Source organism: Xiphophorus couchianus, chromosome 23, assembly GCF_001444195.1.
Source record: "Xiphophorus couchianus chromosome 23, X_couchianus-1.0, whole genome shotgun sequence".
Classification (NCBI taxonomy): domain Eukaryota; kingdom Metazoa; phylum Chordata; class Actinopteri; order Cyprinodontiformes; family Poeciliidae; genus Xiphophorus; species Xiphophorus couchianus.
In genome coordinates this window covers 16429707-16455942 of record NC_040250.1, presented here as the reverse complement: position 1 = coordinate 16455942, position 26236 = coordinate 16429707, and the positions used below count along the sequence as shown (strand labels likewise).

General features: G+C 38.8%; 2 protein-coding genes across 13 annotated transcripts in view; both read left to right on the top strand.

The window, feature by feature from the left end:
- LOC114138898 (protocadherin alpha-C2-like) overlaps positions 1-26236 on the top strand; it is a 191399-nt gene that overhangs the window by 56587 nt on the left and 108576 nt on the right. Inside the window, exon 1 of one of the 12 annotated variants that reach the window (XM_028008378.1) lies at positions 195-2695. The exons of 8 other annotated variants lie outside the window; for them this stretch is intronic. In XM_028008378.1, the coding sequence (XP_027864179.1) occupies positions 323-2695 (2373 nt within the window). In that variant the 5' untranslated portion in view covers positions 195-322. Of the gene's footprint in view, positions 1-194; positions 2696-3992; positions 6468-10451; positions 12961-14338; positions 16818-26236 lie in introns of those variants that run through there. 3 more of the 12 variants (XM_028008375.1, XM_028008382.1, XM_028008386.1) reach the window with 3 other exon arrangements.
- LOC114139578 (protocadherin alpha-3-like) lies at positions 7266-9801 on the top strand. Its single transcript, XM_028009600.1, has one exon. It carries the CDS (start codon positions 7420-7422, stop codon positions 9799-9801), a length of 2382 nt encoding a protein of 793 aa, XP_027865401.1. The 5' UTR covers positions 7266-7419.

Sequence of the window (26236 nt, the reverse complement as noted above, 5' to 3'; positions counted from 1 at the left end):
CATGCGTCACATATTGAAGCGAAGGGTACCCCCATTAAACTGACAAGGTAACAAAACCGCTATACATATTTCTGCAGTAAGAAAATGCGACGCGTGGTGTCAGTGCAACTCAAACCATCGGGTATCTTGTCCTTTTTTTTTTGTGGTTCAAATTCTTTATTAGTGTACGCCGTTCGGATGCTGCGGGGTTTACCGTGTGCTTTGCGTTTTAAATGGGTTGAATCTTTGTAATGTTGGTATACATGGAGATACTGCATTCTTGGTTGCCAAGTCTCTGACTTTCAAATCAAGACGATTTTTGTCCCTGGTAGGATATTACATTATGCTCGAGTTTACTATGGAACAAAGGAGACGCGTACCGAGAAGGCTGGGCCAGTATTCGGCTGGATGCATCGTTACTATGCTATTATTGAGTGGAGTTTCAGCCCAATTAAAATATTCGATCTCCGAGGAAGTAAATGAAGGAACTGTGGTCGGAAATATCGCAAAGGATCTGGAGTTGGATAAAAGCACACTCAAAGACAGAAAGTATCGGATTGTTTCAAATGATGCGGAACCCCTTTTTCGTGTAAATCAAGACAATGGAGTCCTTTACGTGAGCCAGAAGATCGACAGAGAGAAGGTGTGCTCGCAAAGTAGTACGTGTTTATTAAACGTGAAAACGGTGCTGGAAAACCCCCTGGAAGTGCACTACGTCGTGGTAGAGGTGCTGGATGTAAATGACCACTCTCCAGTCTTCCAAGAGAATGAACTCACGCTGGAAATTTCTGAATCCGTGTTTTCTGGAGCACGATTTCAACTGAAAGCTGCTAAAGATCCAGACAGTGGCCGTTTCTCTGTGCAGCAGTATAAACTTAACCAGAATGATCAGTTTCGATTGGAAGTTAAAGATAAAGGCGATGATGGGAAAATACCCGTTTTGATCGTACAAAAACCTTTAGACAGAGAAACGGCAAAAAAACACTCCCTAGTACTCACAGCTATGGACGGAGATAAACCCCCCCAAACAGGTAGTATGAATATCCAAATCCATATTTTAGATGTAAACGATAATGTCCCGGTTTTCTCCAGCGATGCTTATTCTGTGACGCTAAGAGAAAATTCCCCATTGGGAACAACAGTCGTACAGGTCAACGCAACCGATTTAGATGAGGGGACAAACGGAGAGGTGATTTATTCACTAGGCAAGAGCATGAATCAGCAAGCTTTAAATATTTTCGATATTAACCCAATAACTGGAGATATAACTGTAAAAGGTTTAATAGACTACGAAGAGAGAGATAAATATGAAATAGAAATTGAGGCATCTGATAAAGGAATTGCTCCTCTCACCACTGAAAAAAGTGTTAATATAAAAATTATTGATCTGAATGATAATGCTCCTGAGATTGAGGTTACTTCATTTTCCAGCTCAATTCCTGAAGACTCTCGACCTGGAACTACAGTCGCTCTGATCAGTGTAAATGATTTGGACTCTGGTGTTAATGGCAAAGTGATATGCTCAATGAGTGAGGACATTCCATTTACTTTAGCACCAACTATTCAAGACACCATATTCTCCTTAGTTACCAAATATCCTCTGGACAGAGAGAAGCAATCGCATTATGACCTGACGATATTTGCAAAAGATACAGGACAACCTCCACTGTCATCTGAAAAAACAATCAGCGTCGTGGTGTCAGATGTGAATGACAACCGCCCAGAGTTTGTTTTGAGTCCATATACGTTTTATCTTAGTGAGGCTAATGAACCTGGGACGTCAGTATTTTCGGTTAAAGCTTTTGACCATGATGAAAATAATAACGCACTTATTTCATACCAAGTTGTTAGAAGCGGAAAAGAGAATGGCAAAATGACCTCATTTCTCAACATTAACTCTGAAACAGGCGAGATTGTGGCGCTGAAAAGTTTCGACTTTGAAACTCTAAAAACTTTCCAGTTCCAAGTTGTCGCCACTGATTCTGGGACTCCGTCACTGAGCAGCAACGTCACAGTGAACGTGTTCATTCTGGATCAGAACGACAACGCTCCAGTCATCCTGTATCCACTCAGCTCTAATGGTTCTGCTGAAGGTGTGGAGGAGATTCCACGCAACGTGAACGCAGGACACTTGGTGACTAAAGTCAGAGCTTATGATGCTGATATAGGATATAATGGCTGGTTGCTGTTTTCACTGCAGGAAGTTACTGACCACAGTCTGTTTGGTTTGGACCGCTACACTGGACAGATCAGAACACTTCGCTCATTCACAGAGACAGACGAGGCTGAACATAAACTGGTCATACTGGTCAAAGATAATGGCAACGTTTCACTATCAGCAACAGCTACTGTGATTGTTAAACTGGTGGAACCAAAAGAGGCTTTTGCAGCTTCTGATGTTAAAAGTGCTGCAAAGGATGATGACGATGATCATGTGACTTTTTACCTGATGATCACTTTGGGCGCAGTTTCAATTCTGTTTATCATCAGTATCATCGTACTGATTGCTATGCAGTGCTCCAAATCCACAGACTATACTTCTAAATATCTCCAAGAGACTAATTATGATGGGACACTGTGTCACAGCATCCAGTACAGATCTGGAGACAAACGATACATGTTAGTTGGACCCAGAATGAGTATTGGATCTACTATAGTACCTGGAAGTCATGCAAACACGTTGGTGCTGCCTGACAGGAGGAGAACATCTGAGGAGGTAAGGCAACAATCCATAATTTTTAGAAGTTTTTTTTTAACCACTAGACAATATTTAACTTATTTTCTACATGTATGAATCCTTTCTACATCCAGCGTTTTTTTCGCATTACATTTTACAGTCACACAATTATATTTAGCTTTATTATGAGTATTTAATAATATTTACATTTGTCACTTCCATTGCAAAAACAAACATAGAACTAAAAAGCCTGCATATGCTTTACAAAAGAGTGATTTTAACCAAAACCTACAATAACAAATGTTTATGAATAACAATTTTAAAAACTCTATTTAAATCAATAAATATACTATGCGTTAAATCACGTTGGATTTAAACTTTGAACATAACTTTCTTTATAAATTAGTTTTATAAAAATAAGTATAATAAGTATATGTTTACCAGCTTTGCTGAACTCTGCTTTCATTGCCTGGGGTTTGTCTTAATAAAGCTCATCTTAAAATCAATGCAATCCGTGTGTTGCTGTCCATGGTGCTGAGAATTAGTTTGTCTCTTTCTTTCTTTTTTTCTTATCATAATTTGCATTCAAGCCATTTCCTACTATTTGCATCACTTTATAAGCTGTTAGTCAAAAGAAGGATCTACAATGATTAGATATTTGATGGGAATATTATGGCATATATTTAGCTCAAGCCCACGTTATACAGCAAGGGACTGCTTCATTGTGATAGAGCTTCTGTAGCCTTAGAAACCACAGGGTCTTAGAGTGGGACTAAAAATAAAATAGTTTATTTTGTCTTTACTCAGAAATAAATTCAATTTTCTCCCATGCAGCACCTGCCGCAACTCGAACAGCAAGTTAAAGGACAGTAAGAATAACAAGTCATTAAAATATACAATACCGCCTGAGCAACTACAAAACCAAGAGAACAGACACATCCCACGGAGCAATGCATGCTGGTAAAAATATATTTATTATCATACAATATGTTACAGTAACTGTCAATCAAGATGTTTGACATACAGACCAACAGTTCACATCATTAGTATGTTCATAACTAAATAGGATGAGGTTTCAGATATGTATAAAACCATTTTGAAGAACGCCATTTTCTTCGATCTAAGATTTGCAGTGAGGCCAAAGACAAATATTTTTTTATCCAACTGATGAACTATATTCAGGTTTTGTGCATCAAAACACTTGGTCGCATGGCGTCAGTACGGTATAGAAAATAGCATGACGCTGTCGCCATTTCGTTGTGATCCCACCCCTTCAGATCCTGCTCTCGTCGGTGAAAAGTCTTTTTGTTCTTGAACGTTTAGTGAGCACACTCAGAGCAAAGTGTTTGCAAATAGAAAATAGACGGCACATGTGCATTTAAAAAAGTCGGAATTGTCTCCGCAACAGAGATTTTGCGTTTGTGACGGACTACTGATGACTTCCGAAATGGGGAAGGAACAAAGAAGAATCGAGCAACGGAAGGAGCAGGGATGTTTTATTGTACTGGTGCTTGCTCTGCTTTTTTGGAGCGTAGCCTCAGCGCAATTGCGGTATTCAATCCCCGAGGAGGTTAAAGAAGGAACTGTGGTCGGAAACATAGCGAAAGACCTGGGGATAGATAAAAACATACTGAAAGACAGAAAGTATCGGATTGTATCAAGTGATGTTGATCCGCTCTTTAACGTGAATCAAAACGACGGAATGCTTTACGTGAGCCGGATAGTTGACAGAGAAGAGGTGTGTGCCCAGAGTAGCCGATGTGTAATGAATGTTAAGACTGTGCTAGAGAATCCGTTGGAGGTTCATTACGTGGAAGTGGAAATCCTGGATATAAATGATCATTCGCCTATTTTTTCGGACAAAGACATTATACTGGAGATATCAGAGTCAGCGTTGCCGGGAGCGCGATTTCAGCTTAAACCGGCCCAGGATCCAGACGGCGGTCAGTTATCAGTGCAGCATTATAAACTTAGCCAAAACGATCATTTTAGATTAGAAACTAAGGACAAAAGAAATGATATTAAAATACCAATATTGGTTGTTCAAAAACCTTTAGATAGAGAAACTGCACGGAGCCACAAGTTGACACTAACAGCTTTAGATGAAGGTAAACCTCCGAAATTCGGTAATATGAACATACTAATACATGTGATTGATTTTAATGACAACGCACCTGTTTTCTCAGAGAAAGAGTATACTGTTGCACTGAATGAAAATGCTCCACTAGGAACGACTGTCATGAAGGTAAACGCCACTGATTTAGACCAGGGATCAAACGGAGAAGTAATTTATTCATTTAGCAACAGCGTGAGCCAAAAAATATTGAATCAGTTTAATATTGATTCATTAACAGGTGCTATTACTGTTAAAGGTTTGATCGACTACGAGGATAAAGACGAATATGAAATTGAAATACAGGCATCTGATAAAGGTTTTGCTCCGCTAACAACAGAAAAAAGCGTGATCATCAAGATCATTGACATGAACGACAATGCACCTGAAATTGAAGTTACTTCGTTTTCGAGTTCACTTCCTGAAGATTCACAACCAGGGACAACTGTGGCTCTTATCAGTGTAAATGACTTAGACTCTGGCCATAATGGAAAAATAATCTGCAGTCTTCAGGAAGATATTCCCTTTAATTTATCACCAGCTTTAAAAGATAAGATGTTTTCTTTGGTCACTAGATCTTCTCTGGACAGAGAGGAAAAATCACATTATAATCTCATCATAACTGCAAAAGATGCAGGACAACCTCTACTGTCATCGGTAAAGACGGTCAGTGTTGTGGTGTCAGATGTGAATGACAACAAACCTGAGTTTTTATTGAGTCCATATACTTTCTATATAACTGAGAATAACAATGCAGGTTCTATGATGTTTTCTGTTAAAGCGGAGGACCGTGATGAAAATGAAAACGCACGTATTTCCTATCATGTCGTCAGACATGCACTTGACGACAGCAAATTAACTTCGTTTCTTAATATAAATTCTGAAAATGGAGATATTATAGGGCTAAAAAGTTTCGATTTTGAAACGCTAAAAACTTTCCAGTTCCAAGTTGTCGCCACTGATTCTGGGACTCCGTCACTGAGCAGCAACGTCACAGTGAACGTGTTCATTCTGGATCAGAACGACAACGCTCCAGTCATCCTGTATCCACTCAGCTCCAATGGTTCTGCTGAAGGTGTGGAGGAGATTCCACGCAACGTGAACGCAGGACACTTGGTGACTAAAGTCAGAGCCTATGACGCTGATATAGGATATAATGGCTGGTTGCTGTTTTCACTACAGGAAGTTACTGACCACAGTCTGTTTGGTTTGGACCGCTACACTGGACAGATCAGAACACTTCGCTCATTCACAGAGACAGACGAGGCTGAACATAAACTGGTCATAATGGTTAAAGATAATGGCAACGTTTCACTCTCAGCAACAGCTACTGTGATTGTTAAACTTGTGGAGCCAAAAGAGGCTTTTGCGGCTTCTGATGTTAAAAGTCCAGCAAATGATGACGAGGAAAATGATGTGACTTTTTACCTGATGATCACTTTGGGAGCAGTTTCAATTCTGTTTATCATCAGTATCATCGTACTGATTGCCATGCAGTGCTCCAAATCCACAGACTATACTTCTAAATATCTCCAAGAGACTAATTATGATGGGACACTTTGTCACAGCATCCAGTACAGATCTGGAGACAAACGCTACATGTTAGTTGGACCCAGAATGAGTATTGGATCTACTATAGTACCTGGAAGTCATGCAAATACACTAGTGCTACCTGACAGGAGGAGAACATTGGATGAGGTAAGCCATGCACTTGAATACTTTGTCTTATTTCGATTCTCACTGCTACCTCTCTTGTGATATCGACTGATTTAGTGGTTATAGTCACCCCTATTAATTATTTGACAGTCTCAAATATATTGCAGTCATTTTACGGTGTCTAATTTTGTTTGTTATTGTGTTTTTGCTCTGTATGTTTGTTTTAAATAGGAATATTTTTTGAGTTTCTAACAGAAGAATAATATTTAAATAAGAAACTTGTATAAGTTGCATTAATATCAGTTGAACTGAAAGGTTTTTTGTACATTTCACCGATTGTGGACAAAGATTCAACAACTATCCATAGTGCTGAACGAAAACTGTTTTGCTTGAATAGAAAAAAGAGTAAGCATGATAATTTAACAGCGACAAAATAACCCAAACATTAAATGGTCATAATTATGGTGCTGACACTTTGCTTTCCTCATTTTAATAACATTCCAATTCATAAAACACTTTTAATATCACCGCATGGTTACCTGTGCTGCCTTATTAAAATCATTGTTTAAATACCTTTCATTTATTTTCAGAAATGCATTGGTGAAAATTATTTTAAATGTCCTCAGAAGTTGTATATTTTATTAACTAGAATGGCGTAATGATGCACATTCCTTTAAATTAAAGCAATGGTGTGTAAACAAAATTAACATTTGAACCAGCGAACTTAAAGATTGTGGGGGAAAAAACCCTGAGATTTTATAGAGGCCGCATGATGTCAGTATAACAGAACCAAAAAGCATCGCGTTTGCTTTCACTGATTTTGTTTCAGCCTGTCATCATTCGGATGTTACCACTACCGTTGTTCCCGAGCTTACTGCTGCCTTTTGTGGATTCTTCTTTACGCTTCACGTGAGAATACATGGATATTGTCTTACCGACCACAGCAAAGTCACTTCACTTATTTGAGTGATTTGTCGTGCTTTCTGGATTAACAATGGAACGAGGAAAATTCGAGGCGCGACTGGGGAAAGGATGCATAACCCGATTTGCGGTTGCTATGCTTTTACTGAGTGCAACATCTGCACAACTGAGGTATTCTATCTCCGAGGAGGTTAACGATGGGACTGCGGTTGGGAATTTAGTAAAAGATTTGGGGTTAGATAAAAGCACTCTGAAGAGCAGAAAGTATCGTGTTGTTTCCGGAGGCGCGGATCCCCTTTTCTACGTAAACGAAAGCGATGGTGTCCTTTATGTAACCCGAAGGATTGATAGAGAAGAGGTGTGCGCTCAGAGTAGCGTGTGTCTAATAAATGTTAAAACTGTGTTAGAGGCTCCTCTTGAGGTACACAACATTGCGGTGGAGGTGCTGGACATAAATGACCACTCGCCCAATTTCTCTGAAGCAGAAAAAATCCTGGAGATTTCAGAGTCTGTGTTGCCCGGAGCACGATTTCAGCTTAAACCTGCGCGGGATCTAGATAGCGGTCAGTTTTCGATTCAGCAATACAAACTTAGCCAAGACGATCACTTTCGATTAGAAGTGAGAGATAAAGAAGATGATGGGAAAATACCAATATTGGTTTTGAAAAAATCATTGGACAGGGAAGCAGCGAGAAGCCACTCCTTACTGCTGACCGCGTTAGACGGGGGAAAGCCTCCAAAATCTGGGGATATGAAAATTAGAGTAAATGTTTTGGATGTAAATGATAATTCACCAGTTTTCTCAATGGATGTTTACTCTGCTACTCTCATGGAAAATAGTCCATTGGGAAACACAGTTGTACAGGTAAATGCAACTGATTTGGATGACGGTCAGAATGGAGAGATATTTTTTTCCTTTGGAAACAGTGTGAGTAGCAATATATTCAGCATTTTTGATATAAACAAATCTACAGGGCAGATAACTGTAAAGGGACATGTAGATTACGAGCAAAAAGAAAAATATGAAATTGAAATTCAAGCATCTGATAAAGGTTTAGCTCCGTTAACTGCGGAAAAAAACGTGATAATTAAAATAATTGACGTAAACGATAATGCACCTGAGATTGAAATAACTTCATTTTCCAGTTCAATCCCTGAGGATTCTCGACCGGGAACAACAGTAGCTCTAATTAGTGTTAATGACTTGGACTCTGGTTTAAATGGAAAAGTGATTTGCTCAATCGGCGAGGAAGCTCCATTTTCGTTATTGCCGTCCATGCAACATAATATGTTTTCACTTGTAACTAAATCCCCTTTAGACAGAGAGAATACGTCACACTATGAGCTGACAATAACTGCAAAAGATTCGGGTCAGCCATCATTATCATCGGTAAAGACAATCAACGTTGAGGTGTCAGATGTGAATGACAACTATCCAGAGTTTTTGCGTAGCCCGTACACATTCTATATCACTGAAGGGAACGAACTGGGAGCTAATGTCTTTTCTATCAAAGCTTTTGACAGGGATGAAAGTAACAACGCGGTTATTTCTTATCGTATTTTGAGAGACGCACACGAAGATAATAAGTTGATATCTTTTCTCAACATAAATACTGAAACTGGAAATATTGTGGCGCTGAAAAGTTTTGACTTCGAAACTCTGAAAACTTTCCAGTTCCAAGTTGTCGCCACTGATTCTGGGACTCCGTCACTGAGCAGCAACGTCACAGTGAACGTGTTCATTCTGGATCAGAACGACAACGCTCCAGTCATCCTGTATCCACTCAGCTCCAATGGTTCTGCTGAAGGTGTGGAGGAGATTCCACGCAATGTGAACGCAGGACACTTGGTGACTAAAGTCAGAGCCTATGACGCTGATATAGGATATAATGGCTGGTTGCTGTTTTCACTGCAGGAAGTTACTGACCACAGTCTGTTTGGTTTGGACCGCTACACTGGACAGATCAGAACACTTCGCTCATTCACAGAGACAGACGAGGCTGAACATAAACTGGTCATAATGGTTAAAGATAATGGAAACGTTTCACTATCAGCAACAGCTACTGTGATTGTTAAACTGGTGGAACCAAAAGAGGCTTTTGCAGCTTCTGATGTTAAAAGTGCAGCAAAGGATGATGCGGAGGATAATGTGACTTTTTACCTGATGATCACTTTGGGCGCCGTTTCTGTTTTGTTTATCATCAGTATCATCGTGCTGATCGCTATGCAGTGCTCCAAATCCACAGACTATACTTCTAAATATCTCCAAGAGCCTAATTATGATGGGACACTGTGTCACAGCATCCAGTACAGATCTGGAGATAAACGATACATGTTGGTTGGACCCCGGATGAGCATAGGATCAACTATAGTACCTGGAAGTCATGCAAATACACTGGTGCTTCCTGATAGGAGAACATCTGAAGAGGTAAGATTACATTTAGATACGTTTTGAAAAAAACCGTTAAGACGTCATTAATATTTGATTTTAAATGGGAGAAAATATAATTACGTAAAATGTCCGGGTGGAAATGGTAAGTTTACATGTTCACAGGCTGGTGATCTTGACATAACTACACATAAAACAAAAATGGTGAGACTTGATGCCTTTCTGCTGGAACCACTCTGTCCAGCTTAGTTTTGTGATGAAGAAAACAATACTTTAATTACTTTTTTTTTTTTTTTTTAGGTGGTGACAAAAACTTACTAAAGTGCAATTTTGCATATTTTCAAGAGACTTCCTATCATGACACTGTGTCACAGCTCCACGGCAAATAATTTTTTTACCACTCTCCATGGTGCTGATTGATTTCGCGCTTATACCCCGGGCATTAAAAACGGTTCAGTTATCACTAGATTGTTCAAAAATGAGTCATTGTAAGTCTTAAGATAAACCAGTTGTTTGTCATTATTATTATCATTGTCTTTGTTGTTGTTAACGTGAATAAATAAACATATCTGTATAATCTGTAAAATGTTTTAAACTTGTAGTTATTGTAGTTAGCCGCTGCATCGCTTGGTGTCAGTGTGCTTGTGTAATAACGGCTCTATCTTTCGTCACTGCTTTGTAGTTCCACCTCTTTTACGTTCCCATCGCACTTACTGCTGGATATAATCGCTTGGCTGTCTTTGTAAATATTACGCATGTTATTTGAGGGAGTGTGGACATTTTGGAACCTGGATTTTGTGTGTTACTTTCTGTGGTCAAGATTGTTTCTTATGTGGACTGATATTGTTTGATTTATGTTTTTTTTTCATGATGGAACAAAGAGGATTCCACGCAGCATGGATGAGGCAGCGTCTGTTCGCGTGCGCGACCGCTTTGCTTTTCTTGCGCGTTACCTCTGCGCAAATGAGATATTCTATTTCTGAGGAGGTCAAGGAGGGAACTGTGATCGGAAACATAGCGAACGACCTTGGGTTGGATCAAACCACGTTAAAAGACAGGAAGTATCGCATTGCTTCCAGCACGGTGGATCACCTCTTTCATCTTGATCCGAACGATGGCATCCTTTATTTGAGCCGAAAAATAGACAGAGAAGAGGTCTGTGAACATACCACTGCGTGTGAAATAAATCTAAAAACGGTCCTGGAAAATCCATTGGAGGTCCACTATGTTGGTGTGGAGGTGTTGGATATTAATGACAATTCTCCCACTTTCCCGGAGAATGAGACGGTGGTGGAAATTTATGAGTCGGTTTTGCCTGGAGTGCGTATTCCGTTGCAGCCTGCCCGCGATCCAGACGCGGGTATATTCTCTATTCAGCGTTATAAACTAAGCGCCAATGATTACTTTCGTTTAGAAGTTAAAGATACAGGAGACGATGGCAAAATCCCCGTCTTGATTGTTCAAAAGTCATTAGATAGAGAAATATCGGCAAGGCATACTTTGGTGCTTACTGCTCTAGACGGAGGGAAACCTCCAAAATCTAGCGAATCTGATATTGTAGTAAATGTTTTGGATGCAAATGACAACGCGCCGGTCTTTTCCAAAGATATTTATTCGGTAATGCTTGAGGAAAATTGTGCACTTGGCACAACGGTTATTAAGATAAACGCGACAGATTTAGACAGCGAAAGGAACGGGGAAGTAGTGTATACTTTCAGCAACAGTGTAAATCGTAAATTCTTTAAGCTTTTTGAAATTAATCCATCAACAGGTGAGATAACTGTTAAAGGTTTAATAGATTACGAGGAAAGGGACAGATATCAACTTGAAATTGAGGCATCAGATAAAGGTCTCCCTCCTCTTTCAGCTCAAAAAAGTATAACTATTAAAATAATAGATATGAACGATCATGCACCCGAGATTGAGATTACTTCATTTTCCAGATCGATCCCTGAAAATTCCCCACCAGGAACCACAGTCGCTCTGATCAGTGTAAATGACTTAGACTCGGGTCTTAATGGAAACACTCTCAGCACACTAAATGATGACATCCCTTTTATTTTATCGCCATCTTTACAAGACAAAATGTATTCACTGGTAACCAAATCACCCCTGGACAGAGAGAAACAATCACATTACGTCATAATAATAACATCAAAGGATGCGGGTCAACCACCACGTTCATGTGAGAAAGCAATAAGTGTTGTGGTGTCAGATGTAAATGACAACTATCCAGAATTCTCAATGAGCCCATACAATTTTTATGTAACTGAAGGGAATAATCCAGGAGCCTATTTGTTTTCTGTAAACGCTTTTGACCGTGATGAAAATACTAATTCAATAGTGTCCTATGAAATTTTAAGAGCTGCAGGGCGAGATAGTACAGTTTCCTTTATTAATGTTAACTCAGAAACTGGAGACATTATGGCGATGAAGAGCTTAGACTTTGAGACTCTAAAAACTTTTCAGTTCCAAGTTGCTGCAGTGGATTCTGGGACTCCGTCACTGAGCAGCAACGTCACAGTGAACGTGTTCATTCTGGATCAGAACGACAACGCTCCAGTCATCCTGTATCCACTCAGCTCCAATGGTTCTGCTGAAGGTGTGGAGGAGATTCCACGCAACGTGAACGCAGGACACTTGGTGACTAAAGTCAGAGCCTATGACGCTGATATAGGATATAATGGCTGGTTGCTGTTTTCACTGCAGGAAGTTACTGACCACAGTCTGTTTGGTTTGGACCGCTACACTGGACAGATCAGAACACTTCGCTCATTCACAGAGACAGACGAGGCTGAACATAAACTGGTCATAATGGTCAAAGATAATGGCAACGTTTCACTATCAGCAACAGCTACTGTGATTGTTAAACTGGTGGAGCCAAAAGAGGCTTTTGCAGCTTCTGATGTTAAAAGTGCTGCAAATGATGACGAGGAAAATCATGTCACGTTTTACCTGATGATCACTTTGGGAGCTGTTTCTGTTCTGTTTATCATCAGTATCATCGTTCTGATTGCTATGCAGTGCTCCAAATCCGCAGACTATACTTCTAAATTTCTCCAAGAGACTAATTATGATGGGACACTTTGTCACAGCATCCAGTACAGATCTGGAGACAAACGGTACATGTTAGTTGGACCCAGAATGAGTATTGGATCTACTATAGTACCTGGAAGTCATGCAAATACACTAGTGCTACCTGACAGGAGGAGAACATCTGAAGAGGTAAGATTACATTGTGGTGTTGGTCACAGGGCACAGTGGTGCCAGTGCAGGGCAGCTGTGTCAAGAATGTTGTATCTCGCCAGCATCAACATGTGAGCGTGTACCTGAATTGGTGAATGACTGAATGTAGTTAAAAGCATTTTGTAGTCTTTTGGGCTAGATAATGTGCTCTAGAAGTACATTCCATTTACAGGCCATTTATATTTAGATATTGTCTGAAGATACCTTTATGATGTCATTAATGTTTGATTTTATATCGGGGTAAAAATAATTAAATAATATGTCAAGGTGGAAGTGGTAGGTGAGCATGTTTATATGACCAGCACAGGTTACTGATATTGTGACAAAAATCATTTGACACCATTCTGCTCATGCAGCTCTATTTCAGCTTAGTTTTAAGTAAAGTCAACAATATTTTCCTTACTCTCCAGATTTTTGTTGTTGTAATGATGACAAAAACATGTCTGTGCATTTTGGCTTAGGCCTTTTGCTTTGTACATCAAGGTTTTTTTGTTTTTTTTTACCAATACTTTAAAAGAACTTGCTGTTTTATCATCTGTGCAAGAAGCTAACCATTAATTTTTGAGCTTTCAGGTATAACAGATCACCTCATTGATTATATATCGTACTATTCTAATTTTCTGATATTTTTTTTCTACCTTTTAATTGTGATATGGTTAATCTCTGAAAATTCTGAAGTGGAGCCTTTTGATGCCCATGATGTTGAAATGTTATGCACTCGTTGCTTCTCTCTGATAGAATGCAATTTGAATGGCTAAAAATGTCAGACAGCAGTACTGTTTTGCAGAAGTTTTTTAAATAAGAAGTAGTGGAATTTGTGCAGTAGGATTCCTGGAGTTGCAATGCGGTGCTCCACATCTACAAGATGGTTCTTCTAAACATGTGTAAAGGACTAACATTAATGTGACACTTTGTCAAAACCTCCATTGCAGATCTGGAGAAAACCTATGTTATTTAAAGGAAATATGTGATACACAATAGCACCTGAAAGTAATGCAAACAAACTAATACTATTAGAACATCTGAAGTTGAATAAAGTTGTACAAAAATGAAACTATTGTTACATATAGTTGTAAATATTGATTTATAACTAAGTCTGCGTTGGATTGTTGGATAGACATTGAATACATTAGTGAATTATTTTGAAATTTACCTTGCCTCTTTTTGTTCTCCATCACCATTAAGAGTTTTGCGTGTTTAACGGCTGGAAATGTAAACTAAAATAGATATATCAAGATTATAATAGTTACTCGCTTGGGGGCGCTGCTTGTGAAATTTCAACACTCAGTGGAGCGTCCATATTTCGGAGCTTTTGCCAGAGCTTCGGATTGTGCATTATGGCAATGATCACTGATCCGCCATCATCGGTTCCTTGATCACCGTTTCTCTAAATATATACATTACTCGGTTTTTTTTAATCATTTACTTGTGTGTGTGTGTGTGTGTGTGTGTCTTCAAATGATTTTTATTATCCCATTCTAAAATTCGCGATGGCACGAAGATGCATTGCGGCGTTGGAGCACTTGCTCATTTTCATTGTTACTCTGGATTTCACTTTTAATTTCACTTCGGCGCAGCTGCGATACTCACTACCAGAGGAACTGACAACGGGTGCTGTTGTTGGAAACATTGCGAAAGATTTGGGATTGGAGTCAAGTGTTTTAATCGACAGAGGATTTCGCATCGTCTCTGGATCAAAGGATTCACTTTTCCACCTCAGTGACAACGGCGTCCTTCACATCAGCCGAAAAATAGACCGAGAGGAGGTGTGCGACCAGACCGCTAGCTGTATTATCAACATTAAGACAGTTCTGGAGAATCCCCTAGAGGTACATTATGTCACCATCGAGGTTTTAGACGTGAACGATCATTCTCCCACCTTTCCTAAAAACGAGACGCATTTAGAAATATCGGAATCTGCTCTATCCGGGGCTCGGTTTCAATTGCAAGACGCACGGGATCCAGACAGCGGCTTGTTCTCTGTCCAACAGTATAAGCTCAGCCAAAATGATCATTTTCGTTTGGAGATTAAAGATAGAGGGCAAGACGGTAAAATTCCTGTTTTGTTCCTGCATAAACCACTGGACAGAGAAGTTGCCAGAAGTCATAGATTGCTACTCACAGCTGTTGATGGAGGAAAGCCACCTAAATCAGGAACAATGGGAATTGTTATTAATGTTTTAGATGTAAATGACAACATGCCTGTATTTACCAGAGAGTCATATACTGTGGAGCTTAATGAAAATTCACCTGTAGGGACAACAGTCATACAAGTAAATGCCACTGATAAAGATGAGGGTCTAAATGGAGAGGTAGTGTATTCTTTTGGAGATAATGTAAACAATAAATTGCGTAAACTTTTTGAAATTGATACCATTACAGGAGCCATTACTGTCAAAGGACTCTTAGATTATGAAGCAAAGGATAGATATGAAATTGACATTAAAGCTTCTGATAAAGGGCCAGTCCCCCTGTCAACAGAAAAGAGTGTCATCATAGCTGTTGTAGACTTAAATGATAATGCACCTGAAATAGAAGTGACATCCTTATCAAGTGCAATACCTGAAGACTCCAAACCAGGAAGAACAGTTGCATTGATAAGTGTGAGTGATAAAGATTCAGGTGTAAATGGGAAGGTCATATGTTCCATAATTGATGATGTACCATTCACATTAACACCTTCCTTACAAGAAAACATGTTTTCTATTGTTACCAAATCGCTACTCGACAGGGAGCATAAGTCAAAATATGAAGTAACAATAATAGCAAAAGATGCTGGTGAACCAGCTTTGTCAGTTCAGAAGACAATAAGTGTAACAGTATCAGATGTAAATGACAACAACCCAGAATTTTCAACAAATCCATATAATTTTTATGTGACTGAGAACAATGTTGCTGGAGCCTCTTTATTTTCCCTGAATGCTTTTGATTATGATGAGGGGGACAATGCTCATATATCATATAAAATACCAAGAAGTGGTGCTGCACATAAAACAGTGACAACCTTTCTCAACATAAACTCTGAAACTGGAACAATTGTGGCATTGAAAAGTTTTGACTTTGAAACTCTGAAAACTTTCCAGTTCCAAGTTGTCGCCACTGATTCTGGGACTCCGTCACTCAGCAGCAACGTCACAGTGAACGTGTTCATTCTGGATCAGAACGACAACGCTCCAGTCATCCTGTATCCACTCAGCTCCAATGGTTCTGCTGAAGGTGTGGAGGAGATTCCACGCAACGTGAACGCAGGACACTTGGTGACTAAAGTCAGAGCCTATGACGCTGATATAGGATATAGTGGCTGGTTGCTGTTTTCACTACAGGAAGTTACTGACCACAGTCTGTTTGGTTTGGACCGCTACACTGGACAGATCAGAACACTTCGCTCATTCACAGAGACAGACGAGGCTGAACATAAACTGGTCATACTGGTCAAGGATAATGGCAACGTTTCACTATCAGCTACAGCTACTGTGATTGTCAAACTGGTGGAGCCAAAAGAGGCTTTTGCGGCTTCTGATGTTAAAAGTGCAGCAAATGATGATGAGGGTAATGATGTGACTTTTTACCTGATGATCACTTTGGGTGCAGTTTCAGTTCTGTTTATCATCAGTATAATAGTCCTAATTGCTATGCAGTGCTCCAAATCCACAGACTATTCTTCTAAATATCTCCAAGAGACTAATTATGATGGGACACTTTGTCACAGCATCCAGTACAGATCTGGAGACAAACGCTACATGTTAGTTGGACCCAGAATGAGTATTGGATCTACTATAGTGCCTGGAAGTCATGCAAATACACTAGTGCTTCCTGACAGGAGGAGAGCAGAAGAGGTAAGAATCAATTATTATTGAAAACTAGATTAATCTTGAAATATGTGTTAATTTAAACGACTTAACCTATTAATACAAAATAATTGGATAGAAATATTCAATACTTAGAGGAACAAGAAGGCCTCATGTTGATAAAGTCACTGCAGTATACGTTGTTTATATGTAGAATAATGACTGTGTCTCGTTGTTTAAAGCAGATCCAAGTGGTGATCCTTTAAAGACATCAATGCTTAATGCTTTGACCTGTGCATCCTTAATGCTTAAAGTTTTACTTTTACTGTCACTTGAGGAAAGTTTTTCTTTTGCTAGTTGGATATTTTACGCTGTTTTGTTGCTTGTGTTTTTCCTCAGTTGTACACCTATTTAAAAACAAAACACACAAAATACCAGTTTTATTTGGCTGTATGTTGAGTGCAAACAGTTGTTAAGTCTTCATATTTTATCAACCATATGAGTCTTCCTTTAATCTTCACCTCTAAAATAATAGAAAAACATAGCTCAGTTTATTATAGGATAGAGGAATCTATCACAATTTATCTTTACATTTAAATGAAGATCATTGTTGTTGTTTTTATTACATTTTTTATATCTTTTATCACTTTTTCTATACATCTTGGGATAAGAAGGCTCTGACTGCCTAAGACCAGCAATGGAAGTCTGGGATTTCTGATGCAGTCTCATGGATTCAGTGTGCAATGAATGGCTGAGACACAGAGGAGGTCAAAGTGAGCCTGAGGCGCGTGTGCAGTGAATCACAATGTGCAGCCAGTCAGGTGGGGTAGGCTTACTATGCCTTAACATGGGTCTTATAATGGTGCATGACTAAAAATGAAGCAATACATTCTAATGCTATATTTTATTTATTAGATTTATTATTCTGTTGAAAAAAAATACAAAGAAGTCAAAGAGATGTATGAAAATGTATTTTTAAGGACACCAAGCATAAAGTTCAGAATATACAATCCCTTTTGACTAATTGAAAACTAGGTCACTTGTGTAAATACTAGAATTTCAGGCTGCTTGCCTTATGAACACTGAGCGTTGCCCATAGCAACACACTGGGAGATCCACCTCTTAGACTCTACTGGTTTCCACAGACTAGCCTGCACTCCTCGGTCTTAGCAACAGCAGCGGAAGAGGATGAATGAGGGAGGGAGATGCAGGGAGAGCCACTGAGTAGGGGGAGGGGAAATATGCAATATATCTATTTACAAGAGACAATATTTAATAAACACACAGAAAAAAAAAATGTTCTTTTATAAAACTACCCTTGCAACACAGGCAGCAGATGGTCCAGATTCTACAGCTAGCGTGAAGCCAGGAATAGATAAGCTTCTAATTAGTTATTGCATTATATGGAGATAATCTTTTTTCTCCAAAAATTAGGTCAATATTTGACTTTATTGAATGCGACTGACAGAACAGTATGTATTTTGTGACATTTAATTTGCCTGCTATTAAGAGTGATTTTTTTAAACTAACGATGAGCATGTGAGATGGCTTTGTACTGAAGTACACATAGAAGAAAACAAAGGATTAGTTTAGATTCAGAGTGAACCGCGGTTTCATGAAGCAGAGAGCTTGAACGGACTTTCTCAGCAGTTCTTCTGCCCCTTGTCCTTGTCTGCTTAACAGCAGTAATTGCCCGTGTGCTTTTGTGCATTTTTAATGCACCTCTGTGTCTGTATGTGTGTGAAATGAAAAACTGTATCATGTGTGTTCAAGTGCAGCAGGACTGCCAAGCTGTGCCTGAACAGCAGATGGCAAGGAAATATGTGAATGAATAAAAATACAAGGCTTAAATCTTATGCACTGACATTATCAGACTAACTATGAGGTGATTGCATCCCCCAAACCAGTTCTTAGCTGCTGCTGTGGTAGTTTGCTTGAATAATTGTGAGGGGTGGAAAAAGACAATAAGTGGGTGAATTAAAAATAGGTATTTCCGAATGAATAATTAATGCCATAAAACAGTAAAGGGTGTGCAGTATGTATGAGATTACTATACAGTTAGTTCTAAACATATTTTGATATGGCATGCTCCTTTCAGTGAGGGTGTGCCTGCTTGCACCAGTGCCTTTGTCTCTGTGCTCGGCTGGCTCAGCAGATCAGTGCAGCTGTGCTTGTATGCTGTTTAGGCTGTATTTATTTTCCACAGAGAGTTGATCATTCTTCATTTAGACTTTAGTTTTGAGTGGAAAGGTCAAATAGATTCAATACAAAAAAAAAAAAAAAAAATGGGAGAAGAAGGAAGAAAAGTAGCATGATTAACAAAAATGAGTGCAGCTTTAAAACAGTGCCCTTAATTATAATTTGACTAAAAAACAATTATAAGGCTAATTTTGTGATCAAATTATCTATCAAAATTGCAATCTTGACATGACACACAGAGATAATTAAAAGAAGATATTGTCTTCTAAATATCTGTCTGCAATTCACCTTTCTACCTTGCAGCTGTTTCCTCCATCCTGTGCAGCACAGCAGACAGACTGCTGCACTGCTTCTTTAGCCCAATCCTCATATTTAGTTTAAACTAAATGTTTACGTCTAAACTATTTAGTTCCAAATTAAATATTTATTTTCCAAACACATATAATTACATATAAGCGGAAGTAGAATATCAAAATAAAAGCCGGTCACTAAATATTATTTATTTATTTATTTATTTATTTATTTATTTATTTATTTTTCCTCTCGACATGTCCAACATGTTCGTTGAAAACACAAGACTTGCCTTTTAAACTCACTCCTTTACAGAAACGTTATTCTCCATCAAAATCAGCCACTGCGTGCAAGACAGACGACTTCCGGTTCAAGTTCAGCGGATATCGAAGTTTAAGACTTCCTGTTTATCCATCCAGCCCATAGACATAATGTCTATGATCCAGCCATCCATTTTCTGAACACCTTTGTCCCTTGTGGTGCTGGTGCATATCTCCAGCTGACATTCCGGGTGACAGACTGGACAGGTCGCCAGTCTGTCACAGGACTTCCTGTTTATTCATTCGTAAAACATTTTTTTGTATATGAAAATAAGTCAGTATATTGTTTGTGTAAAAACCTTAGAAGCAGCTCGAAAGCAACAAAAGAGTAAATCAATCATACCGGAATCCTACGGCTGGAGTCCTTGAGCAGTGGTGGCTAGTCCATGACTCGCCGCCATAACAGATGCGAGAGAGGGACAAAAAAAAGAAAAAGATCTGTAAGCGTTGTTTAAGAATTGTATTATCAAAGCCAGTTTTCCTTAATACTATGTGTCAAAGTGTAATTTGTATTGTATACACAATATTTGCACCACAGTGATTTTTCCCCGACGTATTCTTGTCATTTCTCTTCTGCAGAAGTTAAGCTGAATAGCCAATGGTGTTTGGCTGCTAGTGAACTTTATATTCGTATAAATTAAATTACAAACATTTAGCCAATCAGCATCGCCGAATTTAATATCTTTGGCTGCTCTGGACTTCGCCTCACCCGGAATATTTTTGCGTTGCCATGTTGATCAAGTTGATGAAGGCGAACACGGAAGTTGAGGGGAAGCTTAGGCCATTCCGCACCTGGCATGACTAGACACGGGATTTTACAGACAGCCGGTAAGATACAGCGTGTTTTATAAGTCATAGCAACCCTGCTGCTCTGCTCTTCTCTGCTGTTTTCTTCTGCTCAGCTGCGGTCAGTTGTTCTGATAATCAGTTCTGAATGTTGCTGTGATGGTTCTGTTGCTCTTGTTAGCGTAATGCAAATGCCGCCATGGGTAAAGGCTGCTAATGTGACGAAGCTCCTGTTGCCATTTTTGAGTTTATGCTGCTGTTGTCCATAATTATCTTAATTTTATGTTAAATCATTTGGGGCGGGAGGCCTTCAATGGAGAACTTGTTTGCTCGTCAGAGCAGAGGTTGAGTTTGGTAAACATGTGCGCACAGGTAGAAGCACATTATAAATCTGACTTCTGACAACAAAATCCAGCTGTTGACTAAGAATGAGTGGATAATTAACTTACAAAATCAAGCTCTATGACTTATTAAGCAGAGAGCTGATAAATGTGTCTGTTTTGCTGAGTCTGTCAACTATGTAAATTAATCCCGAAGCAAATGGCATCGTTGACCTATAAATTAAGCATCCCTACACCTGTCAGTCATTATTTTGAGCATGAAACAATAAAGGTTTACTAAAACTAAATCAAAGAAGAGTCAAGAATTTATATTCAAATTACTAGTGAACAATAACGAAAGAAGGGAGATGGAGGACACATTAAAAGAATAGAAACTACAAAAAATAGTGGGTTAAAAATATACAATTTGCTCAGAGCCTTTTTGCTGTTCTGTAAGTATCAGCAGGAGATGCTTAATTCGCTCATAGTAAGTAGGAGCAAAATATAACAAGCTTCACCAGGCTGCTAATGATGAGGGAGAGACAACAAAAAGAAAGCTTACCTGAAATACAGTTAGTTACAGGTAAGTGTCCAGGCAGTGATGATGTGGAAAAATAACTAGTCATTCTGTGCTGTGAAATATAGCGCATTAAATCGTACCTGTCAAGCCAGTTTAAAAGTAACTGAGCACACAAAAATTTCATTGAGAAGAGGAGCACATTGCATCATTTCACTGCAGCCAGTTCATGTAGGCAGAAGACAGTGTTACTGAATAATATATGGCGATAAGAATTAAATGGGGGCAAGTTTAGTTATTTGAACCAAAAGTCTGAAGAAAATCAATTTTTTCTCCCTTTGTCTTTCATAATTCTGTGGTCGGCCTTATATAAAGAATTCATACACCTGGATTTTTAGGGGCACAGTATTATAAAGAACATGTACCCAGAAAGTTTTATTAAGAACCTCAAAATGTTTATTGTGATCTATGCAGATATTAAGGCAGGTTTGTTTGTGGCTTTATGTATGTGTTTGGGAAGTGGGGCATATCCAGGTAAATTTCCAGAGCTGATATTTAGTCCCAGTCCTCGCCCGTGTAGAGATATTAAAGACTGTGTATTCTGACAAACTTTACAAGTATAAAATAACTAGTAGGTTAAAACTATGTCCTTATCACTCTGAACAGTATTTTACGCAAACCTTTTAGACGATTAATGCATTTCACTTTAGAATTTCAGAATTTAAGTGTTGCATTTTGACATTCTTTGATTTACTTATTGCTTCATCTTGCTGCCTATAATTTCGATTTTACAATTAGTATTTGTTTTTGCAAAACCTAATGATGTTTATTACTATATTATATCTTTTTATACTTAGGTTCCTCTCCCTTAGTAGTTCATCTTTTCTTAGCAGCGCTGCTCTTTTTACCCCTCCCTCCTCTTACTCTCAGTTTACTTTTCTCTTATGTTTATGCATAATCGTTAACTCATTCATCTTCTTTCCTGTTGAACTTTGTCCATCTTTCTGCATTTTGTCCGCTTTCTCAATCTGTCATATGTTTTTTAGCACGATGCCTCATGCCTGTGGGGTTGCGGCTGTGGATGCGGCTGTTGTGTGTCAGTAGGGCAGCTTCTCTCTTCTTTGCTGCAGCTTTGTATGAGGATGCTTGCCTCTCATATTGGGGTCAGCAGAAAGGATGGTAATCTAATTTGCACACACACATATTGCTGTTGAAGCAAAAACAGTCAGGTTTACTCATCACACATGAAGAGTATTCTCGTAGACAAACATTTGTGATGTACAACAGCTCATGGCACCTACTCACAAACGTCTAATCCTCTGTAGTCAAAGTCACTTTTACAGAAGAAAAGTGACTACATGCACAAAGGAGGCGACCAAGAGACACAGCATGAACATCCTTGATGATATGGGCCATCAAAATTAATATAAAGGCACTGTTACTGAAGTCTACAAATGCTTAAGATTATAGTACAGAAAAATTATATTAGCACAACCAGCAGTCTTTGCTGCACTGTGCGGGGGAAGGTTTGAGCAACTCGTAAACAAGCGTGATACACACAGCTAAAACATTCGTCCTGGCTCTGATTGGTTTTTCTGACCAGGAGCAGTGTACTTCTGTAGATGGAAGTAGAACTGTCAGAAGGATGCAGAGGCTAGATTTTTTTATTTTATTTTTTCCACAGATTTTCTGTCTTGGATTATACTGTCACAACATCCATTTTTTAACAACTTTGTCCCTAGTGGGGTCGGGAGGGGAGCTGGTGCCTATCCTGGACAGGCCATAAAACACAAATCCTCTTTTTAACCACAGAGACAGGTGATCCTTTTCTGCCAGTGCAATTTGCAGAGGCCTTCTCTTTGAGTGAAACAGTCTGTTGTGACGTTGTTACCTTCTCTGTCTTTTTTGGGGGGATTGTCTGTGGTCTTCTGTGACTGACAAGACACAAAAGACTTGTAATGTCTGTTACAAGTTTCCTGTATCTTAACTCAGGTCGTTGCATGATTACCATTCTATCACCACACAGCAGTGAAGCTACTAAAATGCTTATAGGTACTAATGACTCTTCAGACAGCTGCAGTGCTTTAAGATGACAGGAAATTTGAAAGAAAAAAAAACAACTATTTATTAGAACCTGTCAAAGTGGGCCTGATTCTTTTGTTTTGGGAAGACTGGACCTTTAAACAATTTTATATCTACAATGAGTTCAGCTTTAGGGAGCTCAAAAAACAGAAGCACAAACAATAATATTCATAATAGTAATAAGGCATAGGTGAATATAAAATTGAATCCTGCATCTGTGCCTTTGCACTGATCCCAGGACAGCCTGCATTGTATTTCTATCAGCTACTGTTGCTTCATACGCGCTTTAATCCGTTACCATCTGAGCAGCATGTCCTAAATGCATCTCGTCATTCACTTCCTCCCACTCAGGAAGACATAGTCTCATGGATAACCTGCCCACGGTGTGCCCCACTTTTCCCTCACTTACTGAAATAGGACTGGTCCTGTTGTGACTGTGCATGGAAAGGTGGTTATAGACACTAAGTGGATGGATGGAGGAATTTTATTTTCCTCCAATGAGTTTGTCTCAATTTCAATGGCTGACAGAAATGTAATGTAGTTATGAGCCTCATCATTTTAATTTTGTTTCATAAAGTTTTTGTACGTAACAAACATATTATGCTACTTTTGTTCAACTTACGTACAAAAACTTTTTTAGTGAATTAAATTAACACTGATTACAAAGATTAATAATTTGTCTTTAAGGACTAGTGCTGTCTCTTTTTATTCATCCTTTATCTATTGTCATGGTTTGTGATAACCATGAGAGTGTTTTCATATCTCAGTCACATTGTTTTTATTCTCTGCTGCTCACTAATCACTTATGCTCAAATTGCAGCATTGTGTTTTGCCACATTTATTTCTTCAGAAAATGTAAGATGACCATCACTAACTTTGAATATTAATTTTACACTGTGTTGTCCCCTTCCCAGACATTTATCAAGTGTTTTTGTATCTGTTAAAGCTGAGCTATTTTCATGTGTTTTTCTGTTAATGATTGCTCATGTTTTTATTAGCATTATCCCTCCGCAGACATTCCAGTGATTTATTAGTGGTGAATTAGGAGGCAACATTGTCCTTGTTGTCAGCACAAATACTGCTGCTGTGCAGCTGATGGGGAGGTTAGCAAAGAAAGTGTGTATATTTTGTACACTTTTGATATGGAGTGAATAGACACAATTTAGACTACACTTTAACATAATTTCACAGTAAATAACCATTTCGTTGCACCTCTTTTTCTAAGATTGCATTTTACAGACTGTAATCTTTTACTAGTTTCATGTCATCATTTTTTTCCTTCTGTTGCTTCATATTTAATAGGGTAGAAAAGGACTGAGTGGGCCAAAATTTTATTGCAGGGAGCGTTCACAGCTGTAGGGTTAGCTTCCTTGGCACCGCATGTTTTGATCTTGCCATTTGTCCTAGTACATGACGAAGAGCAGTTTGGAGCCATGTGTGGCTTTCAGATGAATTGGGCAAAGCCGGTAAACAGTATTTGGGTCATATCTAGTAATATACCTATATAAATAATTGTTATTTTGTGTGACTTTTTCTTCTCTCATGGTTGGGTTAAATAAGCCCATAGTTTCCTTCCCACTGTAGAATCAAAGTTGTGTTGATGAAATCCCCTTTTTAGTATTGCCTTTCTCATTTTATGATCAGCTGACCTGGTGGACTGAACCCTGCCCCCTTTCTGCTAGCAGCTTCTACCTCTGTAAACAATAACCATGGAAAAGGCATAAGTAAATGCTGTGTTGGATTGTCATTTTAAATCCTTGCTGGATGAGCAAAGCTTAAATTGGGAATCATAATGATGCTTTATCTATTTTTCTTTAAGAAATTATTATAGTAAAAGTAGGAATATAATTATCACAATTCTTCACTGGTTTAGCTATATATGTCAGTCTCTCTGATGTCTGATGTAATAACCAGTGCTTGATGGCTTATTTTTAATGCTAGTGAAGGCAAATTTTTCTTTAATTTTTTTTTAAGATGTATATTTTTTTCTGAATCAACAGAGATTAGGACAGATGTGGGTCTGCAGAGCTGTTGTTTGGCATCAGAGCCCACACAGCCACAACATCTGCTGCTGTGCGCGGGACATCATGGCATGCCTGCGGGAATGAACTGACTTATGGGTCAATGCAAGGCTACATACATGTCAGCCACATCCATTAAGGGCAAAGGCATAGGATCTCTGATTGATTGATGTTGAAAACCTAAATCCAGATCCTCCAATCTAGATAGATGGAGTAAGGTATTGGTGTTTGATTGAAAAAGGGCTAAACGGGTGTGGGAAATCCAAAGTCATGGGGTCAGACATTGGACGTAGCTCTCATAAGAGGATTGGCCTCTTCTAGCTCTATCTACGTACTGTTTGCTAAGGGGGGTAGGGAGGTGAGGGAAGGTAAATGGGCTAAACGGCTATAAATTCTGTCTGATTAGAACTGAATCTTGTGTTTATTTCTGACTATAACTGGATGGGATCAGATGTTTACTGAGGAAGAGGACCAGTCTCAAGCTGCAGGGTTCCTCATCACCCTGTGGCTATTTCCCTCATCTGCTTCTCCCACTATGCATCTTGGGTAATTGCTAAGTCTTGTGTTCAGCAAGTGCAGTCCTCTTTGCTGTTCTTTCTTGACTTTCTCTTGACTTGTGTTCTCAGAAAAATAAAGCTGTTTAGCATAAGCTTATGTGTGGCTGCATATTATTTTAGAGCTGCTAAGACAACATTTCTGTCATGCTGTTCAACATGATTTAAGAACGAGTTTATGAAAAGTCTTGCTGATAGTTGTAAAATACTTTCCGTCAAAATTGTTCCTTTCTTTTATGTAAACACAAAACCATTCAAAAGTATTCTTAGTCTAAACAAAATGATTAGGTGTACTTTTTTATTTCAATTATTTATGTCTGATTAACATTTTCAGCCAACAGTTAGCAAAGAGTTGCTTTATTTGTCAACTCATAATC